We start from the raw sequence: 24,943 nt of genomic DNA, 5'->3' as shown, positions 1-24,943 counted from the left end.
TCTATTAAACTCATTTTTTCATTATTTTCTTAGTAATTGTATTTTCCTGATAAAAAAAATATTTCCTCTACCAAACAGTAATCAGGCACTAACAGTAAGCCTTTCATTCAACGGCTTTTGCTCGTGTTATGTTCCCAGTTCCCTTACTATACCTACCAGCAAGAGGTCTAGATTCAACAACTACTAATTTAGTGTTAGCTCGGATGATGTGAATTAACTCCCTCTAACCATCCTCCATTTTATTGTCCATGATGAGCATTTGTGAAATCCCAGGAAATAGTTCAATTAATTATTCGCATCTGGTAATCAGGCACTTCATCTTGCAGTCAAAGCGTAATAATTGTCAGATGTAAGAAGTTTAAGCATAAATTTCTGATTCTCGGTTTAGATCGCAACATGGGTTAAAAACAAGAGTAATATAAATTGCTTAGAATTTCCTTGTATTTTATTGTACTTACGCCAACATAGGATTTGTGCAATACAGAAATCTGGAGGACAACATTCTGAAAGAAAGCTTATTTTCACGCTGCAGAAAAGAAAAACATAATGAATAGAAGCAGATGATAGGATCACTGCATACAAAACTAGCACCCACAAGTTATTTATAGCGATTCACGCTCTCTCTTTTTTTTTGGTTACATAGCGTTTCACACATTCATACCTCAAAACTAAATAGCAATGAGTGCATGAACTTCTGAAGTCGTCTCCCACTCAAGCACATAAGTATATTACACAAATCATTAGAAAACAAGTTGATTCGAGCAACATATATAAATCCTTGACTCTTGGCAAGTGTATCAGTCGTCGGCAGCAGCAGCAGCAGGGGTGGGATTAAGAGTGATTTCCACATTATCATGAACTCCTTGCAGCAGTAGCTCACCGTCGTATGTCAGTACTTTCCGCCTTTTAGCGGCTCTTAGTGTCCCAACAAGTGCTTCAAATATATTTGCGCATTGGTCATCGTTAAATAGTGTTCCAAATGTAACCTTCAAAATACAAGGCATATTTTGTTCATCTCAACAAAGAGGTGATATATGACATGCATTAGGGTGTATACTAAGTTAAAAACGAGATTTTATGTAAAAACAGAAAAAGGATAAAAATTCGTAAAACGTAAAATCATAATATAAAAAAAAAAAATCAAAAAAACATAGAAGTATTTAGAATATTGGTAAAAATATTTTGATGAAAAAAAAAAAATCGTAAAAACATAGTGATAAATCGAGATTTTAACTACTACATGTGTAAGTGATCACTGATCAGGCAAAACAAGTCCAGTGAAGATTAAAGGTGAAAACTACACATTGCATACAGATGACAGTAAGCAAATAAATGGTGAATTACTTGCTCTGACTTCGTGGAGATGTTCACCCAAACAACACAATCCACTACTTCATTAAAAGATTGTCCAACCATAGCAATGTATAAGCAAATTAATGCGTATAAACAGAACAAACTATCTCAGGTTTTATGATCAAGCAGTCATGTATTTACTTGCTGGCTCATCAAATCATATCAACACCATAGCCAATTATTTTTATGAAGGAGGTCTCTCTAGATAAGCTTAAGCTTCGGATCACTAAATATTGATAGGCTGTTTCTTCAATGCTTCAAACAAGTCATCCATCACATGTAAAAAGGTTTCAAATCAATCTTTTATTGACCGGTTCCTACATCGCATCCCTGATTAAATTAAGGTTTCAACTTTCAGTTGTTACAGTGGTTTTAGCAAAGTGTTTTGTTTGAAAATTTAGTTGAGATATCAAGGTCTCTACTAAAGAGTAATCATACATCCCTAGATGAACTCATGATGTAGATCCCCTAGATTAAGATACCCTACATGAACTTATGATGTAGATTTATAGTTTGATACAGGATTAAGATCCCCTAGATGAACTCATGACGTAGATCCACAAGCACAAGAAAGTAGACACGCATCCCAATTAGCAAACACCATGGATTCAGTTTAGCAATAGTATCAACTTCATGTTACCCTAGATGAACAAATGCCAACATGAGATTCGCTATATAGATTCGAAGGAACATAATGAAGATTGAAATTCCCTTTTATATTACCTTGTACGAACCATCTGTTTGCAGCTTGCCAAGCCTCTTGATTTCTTCCTTGAGGCGCCCAACCTCTTCTTCTACATTCATGCTTATGCTTCCAACTTGCAATGTCGTCTTCTCTCAGATCGCAGGCTCGCAGCAACCTTAGAAGAACACAAAAATATCTTTCCCCTCACACCGTTTTATATTAGAAAAAAATTTGTGTGATTTTAATTCAAATAACTTGGCTTTTTTACCCTTATAACCTTTAATTAATAATTAATTACCAATTTGACCTTCGTTTGAAACTAATTCGAAAATTTAACCCCTTCAGAAAACATAACACCAATTTGACCGTTGACCATGAAGCCTACCCGGTACACCCCTCCCTACCCTGGTATTTTTTGAAATTTTTTATCTACCCGGGTAGAGAGGGGTGTACCCGGGTAGAGTTCTTGAATCTGAAAAAATGGTTGAATTAGTTACCCAGGTAAGAAGGGTTGTACCCGGGTAAACATCCAGAGTAGCATTTTTATATAACCGAGATGCTAAAAAGTTTCTTTTTCCAATTCATATTCTCCTCGGATTTATATTTCTATCAGGTTAATGAAAACGCAAAAAATTGAAGCACCTTCTGATTACAGAAAACAAAATGAAATTAGTAAAAAATTAATACAACATTACCATGTAATTGTATCCCCTAGTTTCTCTAATCTTCCTCAACATCATTTGGATTCAGCTTCCAGTATAAGAGTCCCAATTCTGCAAAACTTACCATTTTTCTGCAACGTCACAACTAAGTAAAACTATAGATAGATAGAGAGAGTAATGACCTGCTAATTGGTTGATGGAAACAAATTCATTAGGGCTGCCATGGCGAGGAAGCCTTGGATCTTCGTTGCTATCGTCCATGAACCATGCCTGTCACAGTTTTTTTCATTTATATAAAAACGCTACTCTGGATGTTTACCCGGGTACAACCCTTATTACCCGGGTAACGAATTCAACCATTTTTCCAGATTCAAGAACTCTACCCGGGTAGATAAAAAATTTCAAAAAATACCAGGGTAGGGAGGGGTGTACCCGGGTAGGCTTCGTGGTCAACGGTCAAACAAGGGCAGATTGGTGTTATGTTTGTTGGGGAGGGTAAATTTTTGAAATAGTTTTGAATGAAGGGCAATTTGGTAATTAATTATTAATTAAGGGTCATAAGGGTCAAAAAGCCCAAATAACTTACATTCCTTGGCTTTTTGACCCTTATAACCCTTTATTATTAACTAATTACTGATTTGACCTTGATTATAAACTATTTCAAAAATTTAACCCCCTCAAAAAACATAACACCAATCTGCCCCTGTTTTACCGTTGACCACCAAGCCTACCCGGGTACACCCCTCTGTACCCGGGTATTTTTTGAAAATTTTTGTCTACCCGGGTAAGGAGGAGTGTACCCGGGTATTGTTCTTCGTACCTGAGAAATTGCTTGAATTATTTACCCGGGTAGGGAGGGGTGTACCCGGGTAAATCTTCGACCACCCATTTAGTACTTGCTATAACTGGGGCAACTTGTAGCTGATGGATATAAGAACAGATATGATTTATTTGATTTTACCACAAGTTAATTATATTTGCGGATGTGTAATTAATTGTTTCATGGTAAATTTTTTTTTTCTCTTTTTTACAGCTAATGAGATAGATCAGTATTATCAAGTTAAGCATGCCTAACCAATTTGAAGAGCTTTTAGCTTTGAGAATGGATTTGGAATTTCCATACATCAACACTTTACTGCTCATCAAAGCGGTCCCTATTCGTATCGATTATGATGGGGTCTACTTTTATAGTGTTAACTGAGAATTCCCTTTCTGAAATAATCATTGAAAAATATTTGTGTGCTTTACAGACCCAAAAAAGTTGCAGAGGCGGAGCATGTGATAGTGGGTGCCTCTATATTCAAAGCTTGGAGAAGAAGAGTGCATGGGAGATCCAAAGAGTAATCATACCCGGGTGGTCGAAGATTTACCCGGGTACACCCCTCTCTACCCGGGTAAATAATTCAAGCAATTTCTCAGGTGCGAAGAACAATACCCGGGTACACGCCTCCCTACCCGGGTAGACAAAATTTTTCGAAAAATACCCGAGTACAGAGGGGTGTACCCGGGTAGGCTTGGTGGTCAACGGTCAAACAGGGGCAGATTGGTGTTATGTTTTTTGAGAAGGTTAAATTTTTGAAATAGTTTATAATCAAGGTCAAATCGGTAATTAATTAATAATAAAGGATTATAAGAGTAAAAAAGCCTACATTCCTTTCACTCTCACGAGACTCGATCCATATCTTTAAAAAAAAATTCTTTATTCTTTCATGATTTATTTATTTATTTCTCTCATTTAACATAACACAATTTTAAAATAATACACACTTTTTTCTTTATATTAGGCTTTAATGTTTAACGTTTATGTAGATAAGTTATCTACGTTCATTGACGTCGTTTTAAGTTAAAAAATTATAATAAAAAAGACTATTATAACCTTGAAATAAATTATATTTACAAAAATACTTTGATTTCTGTGTCAAAATAATATCATTTTAGACTAAATATAAATAATTTATCTACATTAATTTCATAGAAAAAACGAATATTTTATATTAATGTTTTATGTTTACGTTATCATATTTAGTTTTAAATTTGTATTGTACTACATTGAAATAGCTTTTATACAAGTTTTTTAGTATACATAAATTTTTCCCCGTTTTACGAAAAAAAACTTTGGTGCTCCGGCTATTTTTTATAAAAAGGAAAATTTTCTTTCCTTTTTTACTTATATGTATATGTTTTTATGTTTTCCTTTAGATTCAAAAAAAATTATTTTTATGTACTTAAAAAAAGAATTATTTTTTTAGTAAAATAGTTCGGTGCCTCCGGTACATTAATTTTTTTTTCCTTTTTTACTGTTGTATGTTGCTTATAAGTGAACATTTTTCATTTTAAATTCTTAGATATTTGAATATTTATTTGTAATTTATATATAGTTTCAGTTGTGTCATAGTTGAAGTGTTATATAATATTCGATTTGTTTTTCACCAAATTTTTTTTAGGTTTAATATTTCTAATTTAGGAGATAATTTTTTTTTAGTAAAAAAGAGATAAATTTATCCCATACATATATAAATATGTATAGAATAATGTGAAAAAAAGGAGAAAATAATATAATTTTTATTTATTTTTATATATGTAGAAAATAAATTTATCATGAAAGTAAGGCTGGCAATACGGGCAAGCCCGCCCTGGCCCGTCACTGGCCGCCCCGGTCCGTTTTGACAAAATGGGTTGAATTAAGCAACCCGGCCCGTTTTATGAATGAGTTGATGGGCTACGGGCCAGCCCGCCTAAAATACAAAAAATAAAAAAAATACAAAAAAAATACAAAAAATTAAATTTTGCATAAAAACACATAAAATAATCTGCATAAAAGCATAAAAAAATCTGCATAAAATCCTAATGTGCTTATGAAACCAAGAAGACCGGTATTTAATAATCTACATATAAATATGCATCTTTCAATCCAAAACTAATAATAAAAAATAAAATCATATCAAGGTAAAACAGAGTAACAAAACAAGTAACAAAGTGTTGTATAAGCAGTCCACAACAATTCAAAAAAGCCACTTGCATGCAGAGAAATCTAAGGCAGGAGCTACATAACAATTGGATAACCTAAAAAAAACGGGCTTGGCGGGTTAGCCCGCCCCGTGGCGGGCCGAGCCCGGCGAACTTGCGGGTTTGGCGGGCTGGTGGGTTGAAAAACTCAACCAAGCCCACCCTGTTTGGCGGGCGGGACGGGCCAGCCCAGCGAGCTCAGCCCATTTTGCTGGCCGTACATGAAAGGAAGTAAGGAACATTAAACCAAATTTTTTTCCCTATATTTGACTTGAAAATTAAAAAATATCTTGACTTTCTCAAATATTTTTTATTTGTGTGCCACTCGCTCTCACTTTGGGCAAAACGACAGTACTACGGTCAATTTTCAAAAGTATCTCCAGTTGATGATACAATTGAAAAATATGTTCATTATAGAGCAGTCAACCGCGTCAAGTTGACTGACGGATTCAGTCCCGCCATAAACACTGGCGGCACACCATACCACCTAAGCTAAGTTAGACGACAACAGAGCAACGCGTCAAGCAACCCAACAGCACCAAAACTGTCAACCACAGTGATAGGAATGGCAGGCCAGTCAGCACCTCATTTGCTCCACTCCCGCCAGTTACCTTTACGGGACATGCTATAACTATCCAATTGTATTATTCTTCAGTTAGTTTGAATAAAGGATGAAATAACTTCATTGATATTGAACAAAATTTTAAATTATAATGATATTCAATTATTTAATTCATAACTAAAAATTAATAATTTAACTTAATATGTCAAATTGTTAGGGTTTTGATTACTAATCTTACATCTGTAACTACATAATACTTAAAACAATTGTTACGAGTTTAATCATTACTAATTAACGTTATTATAAATATAATAAATCAAAATTACGACTAAAGATTAATGTTTACATTTTTCAATATTTATTACTTATTTTTCTTACGGTCAAGTTTTATGGCACTGTAAATTACAATACGATTACTATTAATTAAAACACTATTTTAAATTACTACATCATAATTACATTATTGTATATTGTTTACCAAAAGACAAATTAAATTGATTATTAATTAATTGAGGCAAACATTTTCCATGCGTAGGCTTGTCCAAAAATATTTTCATTATTTAATTAAATTTGAAAAGTTATTCAATAACATGATTAATGATGAATTATGACACTATTGATTACTATATATAACTTACTAGGTGTTTTTCTTACTATGTTATTTATTATTATTAAATCACTAATTACAACATAATTACATTAGTTATTACCATTTTAATTGTTACCACTTATGAAAACCGTAAATTACTAACAAAGCAAATATTTACATATAACACTAATATTTATTACTATTTAATTATTTAATTAACAACTAATGATTATTTATTTAGCTCAAAAGGTTTTTCTTAGGTTGTTATGTATTATGAAAAGATTATTTAGCTCACTGATTATTTATCTAACAATAATAATCAATTTTGCCTATAACGTTATTATAAATATACTTGCTTGGATTATTACCAATACTTTTGGACAAGCCTACGCATAGAAAAAGTTTGCCTCAATTAATTAATAATCAATTTAATTTGTCTTTTGGTAAACAATATACAATAATGTAATTATGATGTAGTAATTTAAAATAGTGTTTTAATTAATAGTAATCGTAGTATAATTTACAATGCCATAAAACTTGACTGTAAGAAAAATAAGTAATAAATATTGAAAATTGTAAACATTAATCTTTAGTCGTAATTTTGATTTATTATTTTTATAATAACATTAATTAATAATGATTAAACTCGTAACAATTGTTTTAAGTATTATATAGTTACAAATGTAAGTTTAGTAATCGAAACTCTAACAATTTGACATATTAAGTTAAATTATTAATTTTTAGTTATGAATTAAATAATTGAATATTCATTATAATTTAAAATTTTGTTCAATATCAATTAAATTATTTCGTCCTTTATTCAAACTAACCGGAGAATAAGACAATTGGATAGTTACAGCATGTCCCGTAAATGGAACTGGCGGGAGTGGAGCAAATGAGGTGCTGACTGGGCTGCCATTTCCGTCACTGTGGTTGACGATTTTGGTGCCGTTGGGTTGCTTGACGCGTTACTCTGTTGTCGTCTGATTTAGCTTAGGTGGTATGGTGTGCCGCCAGTGTTTATGGCGAGACTGAATCCGTCAGTCAACTTGACGCGGTTGACTGCTCTATATTAGGGCTTTTTGACCCTTATGCCCCTTAATTAATAATTAATTACCAAATTGCCCCTCATTCAAAACTATTTCGAAAATTTACCCTCCCCAACAAACATAACACCAATCTGCCCCTGTTTGACCGTTGACCACGAAGCCTACCCGGGTACACCATTACCTACCCGGGTAAATTTTGAAACTTTTTATCTACCCGAGTATGTATGGGTGTACCCGGGTAGAGTTCTTGAATCTGGGAAAATGTTTGAATTATTTACCCGGGTACGGAGCAGTGTACCCGGGTAAACATCGACGGTAGGGTTTTAAAATACCCTAGCAGCCCCATTTCGAAAACCCACAAAAGGGGTACCCGAGTAGAGCTGCTGGAGGAGTGTCATCTTGAGCGATTTCAGGCATAATCTTGCACTAATTCATCTTGTTTGTGATCATCATTCGCGGACCTTGCAACCTCTCTGCCTTCTACCGATTGAAATCGATCAAAGGTGCATTTTTTTTTCAGTTTTTTCAATTATGTTATGATTTCTGTTCTGATTCATTGTATTTTCGTTTATATCATTTGATTCTGTCCGAATTATTTTATCAATTTGTATGTCATACGCTTACCCTAACCCTAACCCTAACCCTGAATCTAACCCTAACCTTAACCCTAACCCTAACCCTAACATGTATCTAATTTCTGATTTTGGTTATTTTTTCAGTTTAATAGTGTGACACAATGACCTCTCGACGCGTTTCAAAGCTGCCAGTGACCCATTCCGAGAGAAGAACCAAGAGTCATCACGATGGGTCGTCATTCTCTCAGCCCCAGGCTGCTTCGAGTCAGGCTCCGGACTTGACGTTCGGATATTTGTTTGAGGATGACATTCCTTCACACGAGAAGTTCGTGAAGTTTTTCATGACCCGGAAGATCTGCGAACCGAAATCACTGGATTCGGCATTCTTCAACCTAGAGCGTTTTGACATCGTGCCGCTTCTTGAGCAGACACATTTACTTCAGCTGGCGGAGATGCGGTGCCCATACTCGGAGGTTATGGTAAGAGCCTTCTACCAGAACCTTGGCTACTCGCAAGGCGAGCTGACTTCCCGTGTCTGCGGGATTGATATCATCATGACTGCTCCTATCTGGACGGAGCTACTGGGGTTCGATTTTGATGGTGTCACAGGAGCAGCACTATATGATGGAGACAGCCATCATATATTTGGTGATTATAACCGGGAGACCATTGTTACAGAGACTAGGAGGGCAGACGCTGAGCCCGGTCATTTTGCTCATTATCCTGTTAGCAACTTGTCAGTTTCTGCTCGCATTCTTCATTATGTGGTGACACATATTATTTTCCAGCGCTCGCATAATCACTCAAAGGTGCTGGAAGGGGACTTTGTCATCCTGTGGGCTCTCCTTCACAGTCAGCAGGTGAACTGGAGGCATTACATATGCATACTGATGTGGAAGGCAGCCAAGTCAAAGAAGGCTGAATTGCCTTTTGCATTTCTGGTGCAGAAGATTCTGTCAAGATTTGGAGTGCCTATGGCAACAGAGACCTTGAAGACCGCCAGAGGCTGGAATGCTATATTTGGTGAGAGGCTCCTGAAGCAGTGTGGGATCCTACCGAACAGAGCGGGTATCTGGACGTGGAAGAAGGCACCAGAACCACCTGAGATCCCATTCCACCACGATGCTGAGATGGAGGATGCACCTGCAGGTGATGTGTTGGTCTTTATGAGTTTATGCAATTTTGTGTTGTTTAATTTTTAATGTGGTATTGAAGTTTGTTTTTCATGGTTTATGATGTAGGCCTTGATGATGATGACGATGATGATGGCGTTGCTGAGGTTGATGTCAGACCGACACGTCCCACCCGCAGTCGGCGACCACCAGCTCCTCCTGAGGGTGGATGGACACTTGATCATGTCATGGCATCCTTATATGATCTGACTACTGACTTTAGAGGATATAGACAGAGCACGAGCAAGTGGCGAAACCAGATGGACACAAGGGTTGCACGGTTGGACACAAGGGTTTCACGCTTGGAGGGTTTAATTGGCGAGGGTGCCCATACTCAGGAGGAGGAGGAGGAGGAGGATGATGACAATGGGGATGACACACAATCGGATGAAGAGAATGGGGAGGACACGGCATCGGATTAGTGTGTCCATAGGGTTTCATATCATTGATTTAGTTTGATGTAATGTAGTCATTTTGGTACATTTAGGAACTTTACCTACATTGCATGGATGTTTTTGTACTGGATGTTCAAAATTTGAATGAATGAAATTTTCGTTTTGCGCACGTTCAGACTTGTTGGTTCTATGCATTAGTATGGGACCTTGCATTAATATTGTCATAATTAATTTGGAAATCAATTCAACCCAAAGTAGTTTAATATTCATGTTCAACTTTGATTGGCGCACATCTTGATTACTGCATCCTATTTCTACGAAATCAATCCACCCCCAAGTCATACCGTATGTAGGTATTGCACAACAATTACCAAAATGCAACAAAAATTGCCAAAACAGCATCTGGAACAGCATCTGCAACTGGTCTACCCGGGTACCACGAATAGTCTACCCGGGTAGGATGTACTCGGGTAGATCATTACGAGTTACCCGGGTACCACGAATAGCACAAAATGGGAGTGTGGAGATGTAATCTCAATGTCCCACCAAGATTCAGCTTTCTGAAATGATGAGATGAAATATGTGTGATGTTTCGGATTAGAGAGGGTAAGAGAGAAAGATTTGGGGTTTCAAAAACCCTATACCTCGCAACAATGGCCGAAACCCATACATATTGGGGTTTCTGGACGCGATTTACCCGGGTACACTGCTCCGTACCCGGGTAAATAATTCAAACATTTTTCCAGATTCAAGAACTCTACCCGGGTACACCCATACATACTCGGGTAGATAAAAGGTTTCAAAATTTACCCGGGTAGGTAATGGTGTACCCGGGTAGGCTTCGTGGTCAACGGTCAAACAGGGGCAGATTGGTGTTATGTTTGTTGGGGAGGGTAAATTTTCGAAATAGTTTTGAACGAGGGGCAATTTGGTAATTAATTATTAATTAAGGGGCATAAGGGTCAAAAAGCCCTATATTAGACATACTTTTCAATTGTATCATCAACCGGAGATACTTTTGAAAATTGACCGTAGTATGGTCGTTTTGCCCTCTCACTTTGTATCCCCCCTTTTAAAGGGTTATCATACCAAATTTTTTTCTCATAAACTGGTGCTGGTTCCCATGCAGGTGGATGAGGTGGAAGAAGCTCGGTTATCTGGAACTAATGCTTGTGCTCTGAAATCTCGAACCACTGAACTCACCATTGCCTTTGAAGGCGAGGTCTATGTTTACTCAGCTGTTACCCCAGAAAAGGTTCCATTTTTTGTTGTTTAGCAACCACTGCGCTTCCTTGTTATTCATTACATTCTATCACAATTACATCACATCTAACTCGATGGATCTTTAAGGTCATAAAAGATACTACAGTTGTATATTGCACCGTGATTTAGGAGAGTAATGGCAGGAAAGAGCTACTCTTGTGTAACTGTTTTTATTAAGTTCTATTGATGGGATGGGATCCTTGATAATTCACAATTGTTATATATCGTCGGTTGTTTCATGCTTTGAAGGGAGGATTTTTTCATCAACTCGATGAATATTATTTATGGCACCTTCAACCAGAAGCATGATACTGTTTTCGACTACTTAACATTTCTTGCCCAATATGCAGGAGTAATCTATTACATACTGAGCAATTTCATGTTCCCATGCTGCCTAAAGTGATTACGGTAATCTTATTTGTAATATGCAATTACCTATCATCACTTACATGCTTAATTGATGTGAAGGGAACTTTGAGAAATCTCAGCAAAGCAGGAAGGATCACTTTTGAACAAAATGAACTGGTATGTATTGCTTTTACTCTCATGATTTCTCATTTCTGTTTCTTTTTTGTTTTTTTATTTTCTTGTGGTGTTGATAATCTTCTTTGGATTTTTGTGAACATTTATTAATTATGGAGTTACATGGTTCATTTTTCCACATTATCCAAGGTCATCAATCATGCTGATGCATTGTCCGGTAGAGCTGAGGATAGCTAATGGCTTTCTTCGCAAGGGGTGGTGGCTGAGCTTTATTGAGGTTGAGTAGCAGCTCCATGATGCGGAAATCATCGGCCATTTCCACCTTGTCTTGTCACCCATCTGGTGGTGATGGTCAGCTATAGAGAGCGAGGTGAGGTAAGTTGGTGGATGATTTGCAGGAGAAATATATGCCATGTCAGTAAAAATGATTCGGAAAATTGAACTGCTTGGCTAAATTTGAGTGCCAGTAGGACTGTGTACTCACTCCTACAAGAGGACCGGAATTCTTTTCCTGATTTCATTGAGTAGAGAATCCTAATTGATGTTTCTTTTAGAACTGTAGTAGATTAGCCCATTAAAGATAAGGAAAACACTTTCAAGGCCAAGTTACCTTGTATTTGGTATACTGTTAAAGGGTCCATATGAAGCAAATGCTTGGTTTTTCAAATTTGTGCTTGTTAGTTGCTAATGCTGATTGTTGCTCAAATAGTTGTATATTTTTGTTTGCATGCATGGAATCAGATTCCTCTTCCATTGGACTGTGAGTTTTTTTTTTTTTTTTTAATTATTCATCAGGGAAGCCCAGAGGAAACTAAACCTGATAGGCCAAATGAACAGTTTTTTATATGGTTATTTATTTGTTTGTATCCGTTGGACTTTTTCTTTTTCTTTAATGGGAGCAATCAAGAGGAAATTTGTCTTATTTGCTCGTATTGGAAATTTCCTTGACTAGACGATTGAAGGATGTCAAATTAACAATTTGATCAAATTTGTGATCTTTAAGCTTAGTATGCTCAACTTGCATGGAATTCAAAGACTTTTTAGCTTCCGAATTCCAATGAGTGTCATTGAGAAGATCCAGGTCAATCAATTTCCTGAAGTAGTGTGCGAACCCTAGAGATCAGAAGTTTGAATTAAAAGTTCAGGCCCTAAAATTTAGGAGCTTTGATAATTGTAGAGGAATGATTAGAGAAGCAGCTCATGGGTGCACAGCACTCAAACGAGTGCATAGTAGGGGGATCATATTCATGAGATAGTCATACATAATTCCAGCATACAAATAGAAAGACCAGGTCAGGTTACCAAGAATGCAGAGCTTTTGAATTAGTGTCTTCCATACCGATGATAGGTATCTTCCTCTTTTCCCCCGTGTGGATAATGATCATCAGTTTAACTGTAGTCCTTATCTGTCCAAGTGGAGAATCATGCTCTTAGCTTACATCAACAGGTATTCTTTTTTCCTTTCCCTTTTTTGAACAATTGAGGAGGTATCCTTATGAGAGACAGAAGTTTTGAAAAGGGTTGAGGTGATACCAGCCCCCAATATTAGGAAGTTGTTTGAGAATCGGAACGTTATACTTAAGAGGATTGCAGGATAATGCAACTGAAGATCTTGCTGATGCTTCTGGTATAGAATTTGAGATTGCTGCAGGTTTTGATGAGCATTTACCAGTTTTCAATGGCTTGTCATAAGCCTTCTTCTATCTTAAATAAGCTTATACCACTGACTTACAGGTTGACGTTGACGTTGACGATTCTAACATGAGGTTTTACTGGATTACTTATTGACACACATGGTTCGTGTGCGGTGGAAACGAATGAGCAATGCTGGATCAACTAACATTACACTTCCAGATATGGTTCATGTTTTTTAGACAAATTATTTCTGGAAGCACTGTGAATTATGATTGCGGGCTCAGAATTTTCTTATAAATGATAGTTTCTGTACATCAAATTGGTCCCAGATTTGATTTATATGATGTACATAGTTTCCGCTTTTGCCCTTTTCTTCTGCCTTCATTGTACACTGGTTTTGTTCTTTATGAAACCATTTTTTAAAGTATAATTGGATGAGAGAAAGGGTAATACTGAAAGAAGGCCAATACTGTATTTGATATTTAAGTTGTTCAAATTTTACATAATTAAATAGATCTCAAGACAGCTACATTCGTAGTTATATCTTATTTATACGAGGCGCAAAAAAAAAGGGATAAATATGTAAAAGATTAATGAAATAGCTGAATGCTTGATTTTTATAAGGGAAAAACTATTCTCATGTCACATGAGATAAATTTTCTCTCATACACACCCTTCGATAACTGTGTCACCTTTTTTTTAGATGGTGAAGCCCACTAGTTTGTCTTTATGACATGAGATAATTATCTCCTTTAACATGAGATTAATAAAACCCTTTTTATAATGCTTTTGATCACTTAACCAAAAGCTCAATTCCCATCGAGAGATGGGAAAGCGCAAATGAAAATTACAAATGCTTTTTTTATTTATTTTTTAGTACAAGGAACAGTTTGTGGTGATTGACTCAACATAGCACGTATAAAACGCAGATTACGGTTGGTTAATGAACACGACTGAATCGCGGCAGCGCTATAAAGTATAACGTTTGTGGTGATTGAAATTTGGTTTTTCACAAGGAGCTCAAGACGTAGTTGGTCGATGGCTTTGTATTCAGTGGCACTTGAAATCTGAAATTTCTTTTTTGGGGTTAACTAAGAAGTTCAAAAATTGTCACATTGAATTCTGTGTGCGAGCACTCGCTGGAGAGACCAGAACTCAAAACAGCTTTTTTAGTAGTATGCCAAACTCATATACCAGCATCTCTTGCTTTCACGCAAACACATTTTTCACTAAATTCCGTTTATCTCTTGCAAGGTATTGGGGTTTCATACGGAACTATACATTTCTTCTGCTAAAAGAGGTTCTATTACTTTACTCATTTTAAACAGAAATTATAATGTGGTAAAACAAGTTTCAATTCGGGTTACAATTTATTCTGGGGAATTACCAACTTGGGGTCAGGTGAGGTGAATCAACATTTATGTACAGATACGATTCCTTGCCTCCGATAATACTGCATGAGTTTATTGAAAAAGTCAATACCTAATCAGATGGCGGCGTAGCCAGAGTTCGTACATGACCATATGAAAAGCATCTAGCCTGACTGGTGGTGTATTCCAGTTGAAATGCTTCTGGACCTGAATCACACAAACAGAAAATTAGAAAAAATGGACAGTAAAAATAGAGGTTACGAGAAATACTCAATGTCTCATTTTTGCAAACTTCGAGCATACTTTGTATTGGCAAAGTATTGTTAAGGTGGTATCAGAAGTTTAGTAACATAAACTATGTGATATTAAGATGCTGGCTATCTCACAGTTATACACAAAATCGGCATAATTAACATTTACAAGTTTAAGAAACTGAAATTTAGTTGTTATATTCTGTAGTACCTGCACTAAGTTTTGGTTCAATGTCATGAAATGTTTCTCAGATATGTTTCTGAGAATGCCTTTCAGCTGATAGACGTCAGTTTCCTTCAGTATAACAGAAAATTTCCTCCAATCCAGGATATCATTAAAAGGCAAGTCATAATAGTTTGACATGATGACTGCAGAAAGTCGGACAAGAACTTTCGTTAGGAGATTGCATTACAGACAAGCTAGGAAGTAGGGAGACAGTGAACAACATATTTTCAATGGATGCTAATTAATAGCACAGATCATATGTGAAGTGTAACGAAAAGTTGGAGGTAAGCTACATAAATAGACAGACTAGAAAGACCACACTAGTCCAGTTCATTTCTTTCCATTATGAATGGCAGAAATGGCTGGAGCCAAAATTCCGAAGGTAATAACTTAACTAACAGAAGGAATTATGCAGGCACAGCCATTTTTGCATAAAATGCGGCTGTAAGAAATACTTAAATGTGGTACCAGGTTACCAACATGACTCCGTACTGGTCAGGTTTACTCAGGAAGGGATCTCTTGACCTTGGCCATTTTCTTTCACTTTTTTTTTTTAATTTTCTTCTACTATGTGATAGATTAGCTTCCTATAAATTATCTACATTCGCTCCCAAAACGACGTTATTTTTGGTTAAAAAATTATAATAAAAACGACTATTATAACCTTAAAATAAATTATAATTATAAAAATACCTTGGTTTCTGCCTCAAAACAATGTCGTTTTGAACTCACTGTAGATAAGTTATCTATATACTGTAGAAAAAGCGAACACAAAAAGAATATATCTACACTTTTCTCAAGAGCAAAAGTGGGAGTGGGACTAAGGTGGTTAGTTACTTAGAGCATTATTCTATTACAAATATGCCCGTACGTTCCAAAGAATAAATTCTGTTGGACAGCCAGCAAATATAATACACGTTACTCCTTATTGGAGACTCTTTCCAAGAGCCAGAACAATTTTCTGGACGCAAAACCCCCTATACATGTGTATTACTTGCATTGCAGTAGAGCTATAAACAAATTAATAAAACGAGGAGATAACTAACTAAAAAAAGGAAAAATGAAAGCAAAAATTTGAAGAGAACAGAACATAAGAAGTTGTGGTTATCAGAACCCGAGAGAGAAACGAGAGAAAGGAGAGAATTCATATTTGAAGAATATTCTGTATTCAATAATCTGTGTACTATACAAAGAAGAACTCCATTTATACTAGAGTTCAGTGAAAAACTAACTAACTGAATAGCTTCTAGTCTCTAACAGAAATGCCAACAAGGCTAACCAATTATCTAACAAGCTTAACTAGTCTAACCAACTATCATAACAAGCTTAACTAGTCTAACCAACTATCATGAGCTTATCGACTAAATATCAGATGCAGTGTCAACTTATACACATGCATGCTGATAAATAACATATATCAACACCCCCCTCAAGGTGGATGGTGTATATTAACCAATCCCAACTTGTCAATCAAAAGCTTAAAAGGTCCTGGAGACAGATTCTTGGTAAATGAATCAGCCAACTGTGCTGCAGAGGAAACTGGAAGAAGATGAATGAGGCCTAAATTAATCTTCTCACGGATTAAATGACAATCGATCTCTATGTGTTTCGTTCTTTCGTGGAAACTGGGGTTATGAGCCAAGTATATGGCTGAACGATTATCACAGTAAACTGAGATCGGATTAGGAACCTCAACATTCAAGTCTTGCAAAATGTATCGAAGCCACTGTAACTCGCAAGTTAAAGAGGCTAATGCTCGATATTCTGCCTCGGACGAACTCCTAGAAACTGTCGTCTGCTTCTTCGATTTCCAGCCTACCAACGAAGTACCCAAGAACACACAAAATCCTGTGATGGAGCGTCTGGAATCAGAACACGTTGCCCAGTCGGAATCCGCAAAACCACTAGGCACAAGGTTGTTTGTATCTCAGTACCTTTGATGTATCTCAGTACATGTAATGCAGCCTTCATGTGTAAATCAGTGGGATGCGAAACAAACTGGCTGAGTTGCTGGACTGCATAGCAAACATCAGGTCTTGTAGTGGTCAAATATAGCAACCTGCCAATGAGTCTTCTATATTTGCCAACATCTTCATATGGTGTGCCAAACTCTCGGTCAAGCTTCGTTCCAGGTTCCATCGGTGTGGAAGATGGTTTAGCTCCAATGATGCCACCATCTGCAATCAAATCTAACTCATACTTGCGTTGATTAATGATTAAACCTTCTGGTGTTCGCAAAATCTCAAGACCAAGGAAATAGTGCAGCTTTCCCAGATCTTTGATTTTGAACTCAGCATCCAGAAAGGATTTAACAGCAGAGATTTCTTGCATACTATCTCCTGCCAAAACAATATCATCAACATAAATCAGTAAAGCTGTGAAAGAAGTCGAAGTGACCTTGGTAAGTAAAGAGTGATCAGCTTCGGATTGTTTGTATCCAATGGAGATAAGTGCAGTACTGAGACGTGAGTACCACTGTCGACTAGCCTGTCTCAACCCATACAAGGATTTTTGTAATCTACAGACTTGGTTGGGCGAAGTGGATTCAACTCCAGGAGGCAACTTCATATAAACCTCTTCATGAAGTTCTCCGTGTAGGAACGCATTGTTAACGTCGAGTTGCTCCAAATGCCAGCCGCGGGCAGTGGCAACACTGAGAATGATTCTTATGGTAGCAACCTTTGCAACCGGAGAGAAAGTGTCAAGGAAATCCACACCTTCGAGTTGGGTGTAGCCCTTGGCGACGAGGCGTGCTTTATGGCGTTCAATGCTGCCATCAGCACGTAGCTTGGTTTTAAAAACCCATTTACACCCGATAGGGTGTTTGCCATGAGGAAGATTGGTGAGGGACCAAGTGTGATTCTGGTCAAGAGCCTTGAGCTCAGAAGCCATGGCTTCTCTCCAACAAAGGTGCTGAGCAGCTTCACTGTAAGTCTGGGGCTCATTAATAGTGTTAATATTGTAACACAAATTGGAGTGAGTAGAAGGACAGGAAGTGTAACTGAGGAAAGAAGTTAAAGGATATGGTGTTGTGGCAGTAAGGTTACAATGGAAGTCATTTAGGTAAGTGGGGTTGCGTCGTGTACGAGTAGAACGACGAGGAGGTTCAGGTAAGGTATCAGTTGGTGTCTGAATATTGGTTGTATGAGGTAAAGAATCAAGTGCAGGAGAAAGTTGTGTTTGAGGTATGATGGGTTCCTCAGGTATGGGAATAATAGGATCAATAGGAAAATGAAAATCATCAGGTAAATAGTGACTGGCTTGTGTTTCAGTGTGAGGAGAAGAGTGGTGGAAAGTATCATGGAAAGGGAAATGATTCTCATAGAAAACGACGTTTCTGGAAAAAAAAACTTCATGAGAAAGAAGATCCAGAAGAACATATCCTTTGGTTCCTAGTTTGTAACCTAAGAACACACACTTTCGAGCCCGAGAAGTGAATTTCGTACGACCAGTGAAGAGAGAACTTGCATAGCAGAGGCAACCAAACACCTTTAAATCTGCGAGCAAGGGTGACTGATCATGAAGTGTCTCATATGGAGTCTTTCCACCAAGAAGAGGAGTGCTAACTCGATTAATGAGATACACAGCATGTAAAACGCAAAAGGACCAGAAATTCAAAGAGAGTTTGGCTTGAAAGCACAAAGCTCTTGCTACATTAAGAATGTGTTGGTGCTTCCTCTCCACCACACCATTCTGCTGTGGGCTTTGGACGCAAGAAGTGTGATGAATTATTCCCTTACTTGCATAGAAGTCAGTCATCATGAATTCGGCACCATTATCACTCCGAATCACTTTATTAGTTGTACTAAATTGATTCTCAATCAATTTAAAGAAGTTGCGTAAATGATTACGTGTTTCTCCTTTATGTTTCATCAACACCACCCAAGTAAATTTTGAAAAATCGTCCACAATGGTTAAAAAATATTTGTCACCATTGAACGAGGGAACAGAAAAGGGGCCCCAAATATCTGTGTGAATGAGATCAAAAGGCTTTTGTGAAACACTGTTGCTGTGCAAATAGGGTAACTTTCGCTGTTTAGCAAAATGGCAAACATCACAAGGAGCTGTTGCCTTATTACAATGTACAAATGAGAATTGGTTACACATATCTGCCATCACTGAATCAGAAATGTGACCTAACCGGTAATGCCATAAAAGGGAAGAAGGATCAGCAGATACATTGCTGACATTATGAGTAGAGAAAGCATTAATAGCCAGGAGTGGCTTGACACAATTATTATATCTATCAGAGGACATATTAAAAGTCTCTGTCTTGTGTCTTGGCAAGTCCTCAGCCTCCAGAACAAAAAGCCCTTTGTCCAATCTAGCCGAACCAATTACTTGGCTCGAAGGGATCTGCTTAATATGACAAACAACATCACGAAATGTGAGTTCATATTGAGTTAATAATTTCCCAACCGAAATTAAATTTACTCGAAATGCAGGCACATATAACACATCAATAAGCCTCAAAGATGAAGACAAGATAACTGTGCCAGAGTATTGTGCTGAAACTTTGTGTCCATTTGGAAGCATGATCAAGACAGGGTCAATTTTCTTAAAATAAGAAAAATGAGAAAGTGTAGAAGCTATGTGATCAGTTGCCCCTGTATCAACGATCCATTGGACAGAATTCTTACCAGTATTAGCATTCAAAGCCATGCTTTGAGTGGTTTGAATCATGTGCGCACTGTGAGAGGCAGTGCTTTCATTTCCTGTTTCCATCTTCGACTGATGAAAACGATCAGTAAGGTTTCGATATTCTTCTTGACTGATAGTGACAGATTCACAATCTTTCTTCACATCATTAGAATTATCAGAAGTTTCTACTGCATTGGCGGAAGCTACATTGTTTCTGTATCGGTAACCTGGTGGATATCCATGCTTAACATAGCATGTATCCACTGTATGGTTGTTACGTCCACAGTGAGTGCACAGCTTCATTCCTCTTCCTCTGCCACCTTTGAATTTGTTTGGAACGAAATTTCGAGTCCGTTGCTGATCAACAGCATATGCTTTTGTCTCCATGCCAGATTCGATCACATTTTCAGAATTCATTTGACGCTCTTGCTGAATTACCAAAGAAAAAGCTTTGTTCATGTTCGGAAGTGGATCAATTAACATGATTTGTGAGCGTACGTGAGAGAACTGGTCACTTAGGCCTTTCAAGAACCTTATGACTTGATTCTCCTCACGATTTTTCTTGAACTTGTCTGCTGCTCCACAGGTGCAATCTGGTACAGGCTGAAGATTCTCTAATTCATCCCAAAAAGTCTTTAGCTGAGTGAAGAAGTCACTTACTGTGCATTCTCCTTGATGAAGACGATGAATATCTTCTTGTATATCACCAATCCGAAACACATCCGTTTGTGAAAATCTCTCATTGAGATCTTTCCAAACTTCATGTGCCTTCTCCATCCATATGATTGATTTCACAATAGATCCTTCAATGGAGTGATGAATCCATTGCAGAACCATTGTGTTACAGTGATCCCATGCAGAAAACGTAGCATCATTCTCATCTGGAATCTTGAACGTTCCATCTACAAAACTCAGCTTGTTCTTAGATCGTAAAGACATTTTCATCGATCTTTGCCAAGAGTGGAAGTTCTTGCCATTGAGAAGTGGTGTAACTAAAACAAGATTCAGATTTTCTGATGGATGCAGATACAGTGGATTGGCCGGGTTCGTGAGATGATCTGGAAGGGAGCTTTGGTTTGGATTCGCCATAGGAATCAAAAAGAAAATGAAGAAAGAGGACGAAAGAAGTTTCTTGATATCAACAAGATACCAGAGCTCCCTCAGAGCTCTGATACCATATCAGAACCCGAGAGAGAAACGAGAGAAAGGAGAGAATTCATATCTGAAGAATATTCTGTATTCAATAATCTGTGTACTATACAAAGAAGAACTCCATTTATACTAGAGTTCAGTGAAAAACTAACTAACTGAATAGCTTCTAGTCTCTAACAGAAATGCCAACAAGGCTAACCAATTATCTAACAAGCTTAACTAGTCTAACCAACTATCATAACAAGCTTAACTAGTCTAACCAACTATCATGAGCTTATCGACTAAATATCAGATGCAGTGTCAACTTATACACATGCATGCTGATAAATAACATATATCAACAGTTTTTAACAGAAGTCATGCAGATATGGTTTACCTGGAACACACCCATAATGGATCGAGTCTGCGATACGGCTGCTACCGACTGGCCCATGAGGGCACAAACAAAACTTGGACTTATAAAGTTTCTCCATATATACAATAGGCCCAGTAGCTCGAAGATCAATTCTGTTGTTCTGGATGTCAAGTTCAGTATCATGGTCCCACATAGCTGCAAGTTCATCCTTCAATTCAGAATCAGAACGACCAGCCCAGAAAGCAAGTGAATTCCTGCAATATTAGCATGGACATGAATTGAAATTTCTGTTTCTGATAGGTGAAAGGATTCCAGTTTTTTAACAGAATAATTTTGTTGGGTTGATTTAAAATAATGTGGAGCTACCTGTTCTTTATGTCATTCCCCCCTGCAGGGTGTAAAAATGGAAGCTGAACTTGAGGGAGGGTAACATCCTTATGTGGAATATAATCATCGTCATAACTAGATGAACAAACCACTCGAATCGAATTTTTCACCAGATGTGGAACTCCTTTAGTAGCCTCGAGACCAATATCGTGGCAAGTCACAAAAAAGTGATCAGCACCTAAGGTTCTGTTCCAATAAGGGTACTTGAATTTTAGCCTCTCCACATACTTCTCGACTTCATAAGTCATACCCTCGTAAGTCAACCCCTGCGTAATCCAAATGTGCATTAGACTCACATCTCAAACAATCTGGGAACCGTGTTGCCACCGTGACCACAACACTTAAATGTCATACATCCACCACGCGCACTGGTAGTCTGGTATTCCAGAATCTATTGCTGATATATGAAGAATTTTATTTTTAAGCAAATTTAATCTCTGAAGTTCATCATTAGATTAGGAAGAATTAGCTAGACCATGATATGAGCAGATGAGACGGATAGATGATGGTAGATATAAACAAACAGGGTTCTTGCATGATTGTACCATTTGATGGAAAACAAATCGAATCCAATGGTGAAACTGGTATATTATTAAGCAACATCAACCTAATAGTTCTAATATTTTCAGCTATTATCTGCAATATAAGAAGAATTAGCAACACAATTGGTTTGGATAAATAGCAAAGCTTACGCCTGAAAATCTGTACAACGAATGGCGAATTTCTTGTTAATCATTTTGAGCTGAAAAGGCGAAGAAAGAAAATAGGACATACTCTGCCTCGCATTTTGTGGCAAGAAATGGGAATGAAGAAGAGGTGAGCTCGTTGAGGATCACGAGTGAAGAACCGACTTTCTCCGATGTTCTTGAAGAAATAGCCTTCACTTGCGTATTTCCCGGTGAGTTTCCTCGGCGTGTGGAAATAGGTCTCAGGATCTCCGTCAGGGTACACAAAAACCTTGAACTCCTCCTCCATCTTCTCATAGTCCAAGTCGAAAGCCTCCGGTGAGTGGAACACGCCCGAAGATAAATGTACTTTGCACGGTGCATCGGAATGGAGCTTCACAGAAACGAAATCGAATGACCGTGAAATTGGAGCTAGATAAGAGGGGGAAAACAAAGAAAACTAACTAACCTTCAGGTGTGAGAGTAGCTGTGAGGAGAAGATGAATTGTGTGATCAGATAGACGGCGAAGGCAACTATGCATACGGTAGATAAGGATAAGTATCCACAAGGGCAATGGTTACGGCGAGGGTGATTCCGGACCATGGATATTGCCGGAAAATTTGAGAGGGAAAATGAACTTTCTCGGGAAAGTGGCATTGGGGCGGGAAAAAGGTTCCTTTCTCTTTCTTCGAAAGTCGTTGTAACAGCCTTCTTCTTCTGTTTGGACATTGGAATAACCGAACAAGTGAGAGAAAGTGAACTACTCAACAAACTAGAGCTAGAGCTAGAGGGCGCTAAATATCAAATATATGATTACGAAGGAAGGTTCGGTAGGCCCGGCTTAGTGTCCAACTAATATGGCCCAAACAGACCGCAACCTGAAACGCCCATAAGAAATAATTGAAGAAACGGGGACATTTACCCTTTTGTCACTCTTTGAGTACTATTTATCGCAATGCTATGATTTATTGTAATTTTTTCAAAATGTCACGTCACATTCTCGCTACGCTAACAAGCGAGACTAAATTGGACACATGACAGTATCTTGCAGGCCACAAATCTTGCTCAGCAGTGTAGCAAGATTTGTGATCAATGTGGCAGACTGCTACATCTGTAAAAAGTTGTCCACTTGACTAAACTCGTTGGACTGTCCATCGAGATTAGGTGATTTTTGGTGATTTTTTTCACGTGTTAGCACTTTGCGTATCTCACTGGGCTACTGACCACGATTAGTGGCAACCATACACATAACAGATGCATATGTGACACATGTCACAATTGCATGAATCTTGCTGGGAGACTAGCGAGTTATGTGTAGCCACTACGAGAGTACCATGCTAATTATCATTTAAGTTATATTTATAAGTAATTATTAGGTTTTGTTACTTTATAAATGCCAAAATTTACATGTGCATTAATGAAAGAAATTCAGTTATTTCAAGACAAAAAAATATTTTAGAAGGGGGTATGCTGGTCTGGGAAAAAAATTGATAGTATTTAATTATAAATTTTAAAAAAATAAGGGTAATTATTGAATAAATTAAAGTTGTAAGAAAATATTTATTTTTAAAGAGATAACAATAGTATTAACTCATTAAAAAAATTAGGACAAAAGAATTATGATATTTTTTTTTTCTTCATATTATAGTATAAATATAAAAGCAAAGACATTGCATACAATCACCTATGAATATGGGTAGATGGAAGTGTGAGGTACATATTTAATTCTCTAATTATGTATCATTAAAAGAAACGAAGTTTAGTTATTATATATAGAATTATTGAAATCGGTTAGCAACCCAACGAGATAGGTCAAAGTGCTAACACGTGGAAACATCTTAGACAAACTCGATCACCAGCCCAGCGAGATACGCAAGGTGTGACACGTGAAAAAAGTCCACATAATCTTATTAGTTAGCCTAACGAGATTAGTCAAGTGGATAGTTTTTTTTTTTGCAGATGTGGCAATCTGCCACATCGATCACAAATCTCGTTACACTGTTCGACGAGAGTTATAGCCTGCAAGACCCTCTCACGTGTCCAATTCAGTCTCACTAGTTGACAAAGCGAGAATGTGAGTGATATTTTGAAAAAATTTCAATGGATTGTGATGTTGTGATAAATAATATTTCAAACAGTGATATAAGTGTCAATATCCCAAGAAAGCGGTACTGGTAGTCCACTTCCCACGATCCATGTATACCTATTATTATAAGTATACTTATGCAACTTGCAAGTAATGATTATGAGATTACTATTATTAGTAGCATATGGCAAAGTTACTTTTAATTCTATAATATAAATCGGTATTATTGAATATTCGATAATTTATATGATATATTTACGTTCTTTCGCGCAAGGCTTGCGTTGTGTGAGTTACCGTTGCCCCCTCCCACTCCTATATAAATAAAGACTAAATATTTTTTTTTGTCCTCTGTAAATTTTACAATATCCGTTTCAGTCCCC

General features: G+C 37.2%; 3 protein-coding genes across 3 annotated transcripts; 1 reads left to right on the top strand and 2 right to left on the bottom strand.

Moving 5' to 3' along the window:
- Positions 1-459: 459 nt before the first annotated feature.
- On the bottom strand, positions 460-2,233 carry LOC133313487 (costars family protein-like). The gene is made up of 2 exons (XM_061514874.1): positions 2,077-2,233; positions 460-986 (listed from the first exon to the last, which is right to left on the bottom strand). Exons 1-2 carry the CDS (start codon positions 2,155-2,157, stop codon positions 798-800), a joined length of 270 nt encoding a protein of 89 aa, XP_061370858.1. The 5' UTR covers positions 2,158-2,233; the 3' UTR covers positions 460-797.
- Positions 2,234-9,534: 7,301 nt separating this feature from the next.
- On the top strand, positions 9,535-10,144 carry LOC133313456 (uncharacterized). Its single transcript, XM_061514829.1, has 2 exons — positions 9,535-9,630; positions 9,723-10,144. The coding sequence occupies exons 1-2, from the start codon at positions 9,612-9,614 to the stop codon at positions 10,073-10,075; spliced, it is 372 nt and encodes a 123-aa protein (XP_061370813.1). The 5' UTR covers positions 9,535-9,611; the 3' UTR covers positions 10,076-10,144.
- Positions 10,145-14,904: 4,760 nt separating this feature from the next.
- On the bottom strand, positions 14,905-23,018 carry LOC133313484 (probable glycosyltransferase At5g03795). The gene is made up of 6 exons (XM_061514872.1): positions 22,946-23,018; positions 22,586-22,908; positions 21,791-22,077; positions 21,446-21,678; positions 15,262-15,419; positions 14,905-15,006 (listed from the first exon to the last, which is right to left on the bottom strand). The coding sequence occupies exons 1-6, from the start codon at positions 23,016-23,018 to the stop codon at positions 14,905-14,907; spliced, it is 1,176 nt and encodes a 391-aa protein (XP_061370856.1).
- Between the last annotated feature and the right edge of the window lie 1,925 nt (positions 23,019-24,943).

This window comes from Gastrolobium bilobum, unplaced genomic scaffold (assembly GCF_033153095.1).
Source record: "Gastrolobium bilobum isolate Gb01-03AN ecotype WA unplaced genomic scaffold, APGP_CSIRO_Gbil_v1 utg3603, whole genome shotgun sequence".
In the NCBI taxonomy this organism is placed as follows: domain Eukaryota; kingdom Viridiplantae; phylum Streptophyta; class Magnoliopsida; order Fabales; family Fabaceae; genus Gastrolobium; species Gastrolobium bilobum.
The sequence above is the reverse complement of the archived record's forward strand: the minus strand, read 5'-3'. Positions and strand labels throughout refer to the sequence as shown.

Coding starts and splice junctions, on each gene's coding strand:
- LOC133313487 (XM_061514874.1), bottom strand. CDS start 2,157: ATGAATGTAGAAGAAGAGGTTGGGCGCCTCAAGGAAGAAATCAAGAGG. Junction 987..2,076: donor AAACAGATGGTTCGTACAAG/GTAATATAAAAG, acceptor TGTATTTTGAAG/GTTACATTTGGAACACTATT.
- LOC133313484 (XM_061514872.1), bottom strand. CDS start 23,018: ATGCATAGTTGCCTTCGCCGTCTATCTGATCACACAATTCATCTTCTC. Junction 22,078..22,585: donor GCCACAAAATGCGAGGCAGA/GTATGTCCTATT, acceptor TGGATTACGCAG/GGGTTGACTTACGAGGGTAT. Junction 15,007..15,261: donor TGAACCAAAACTTAGTGCAG/GTACTACAGAAT, acceptor TGTGTGATTCAG/GTCCAGAAGCATTTCAACTG.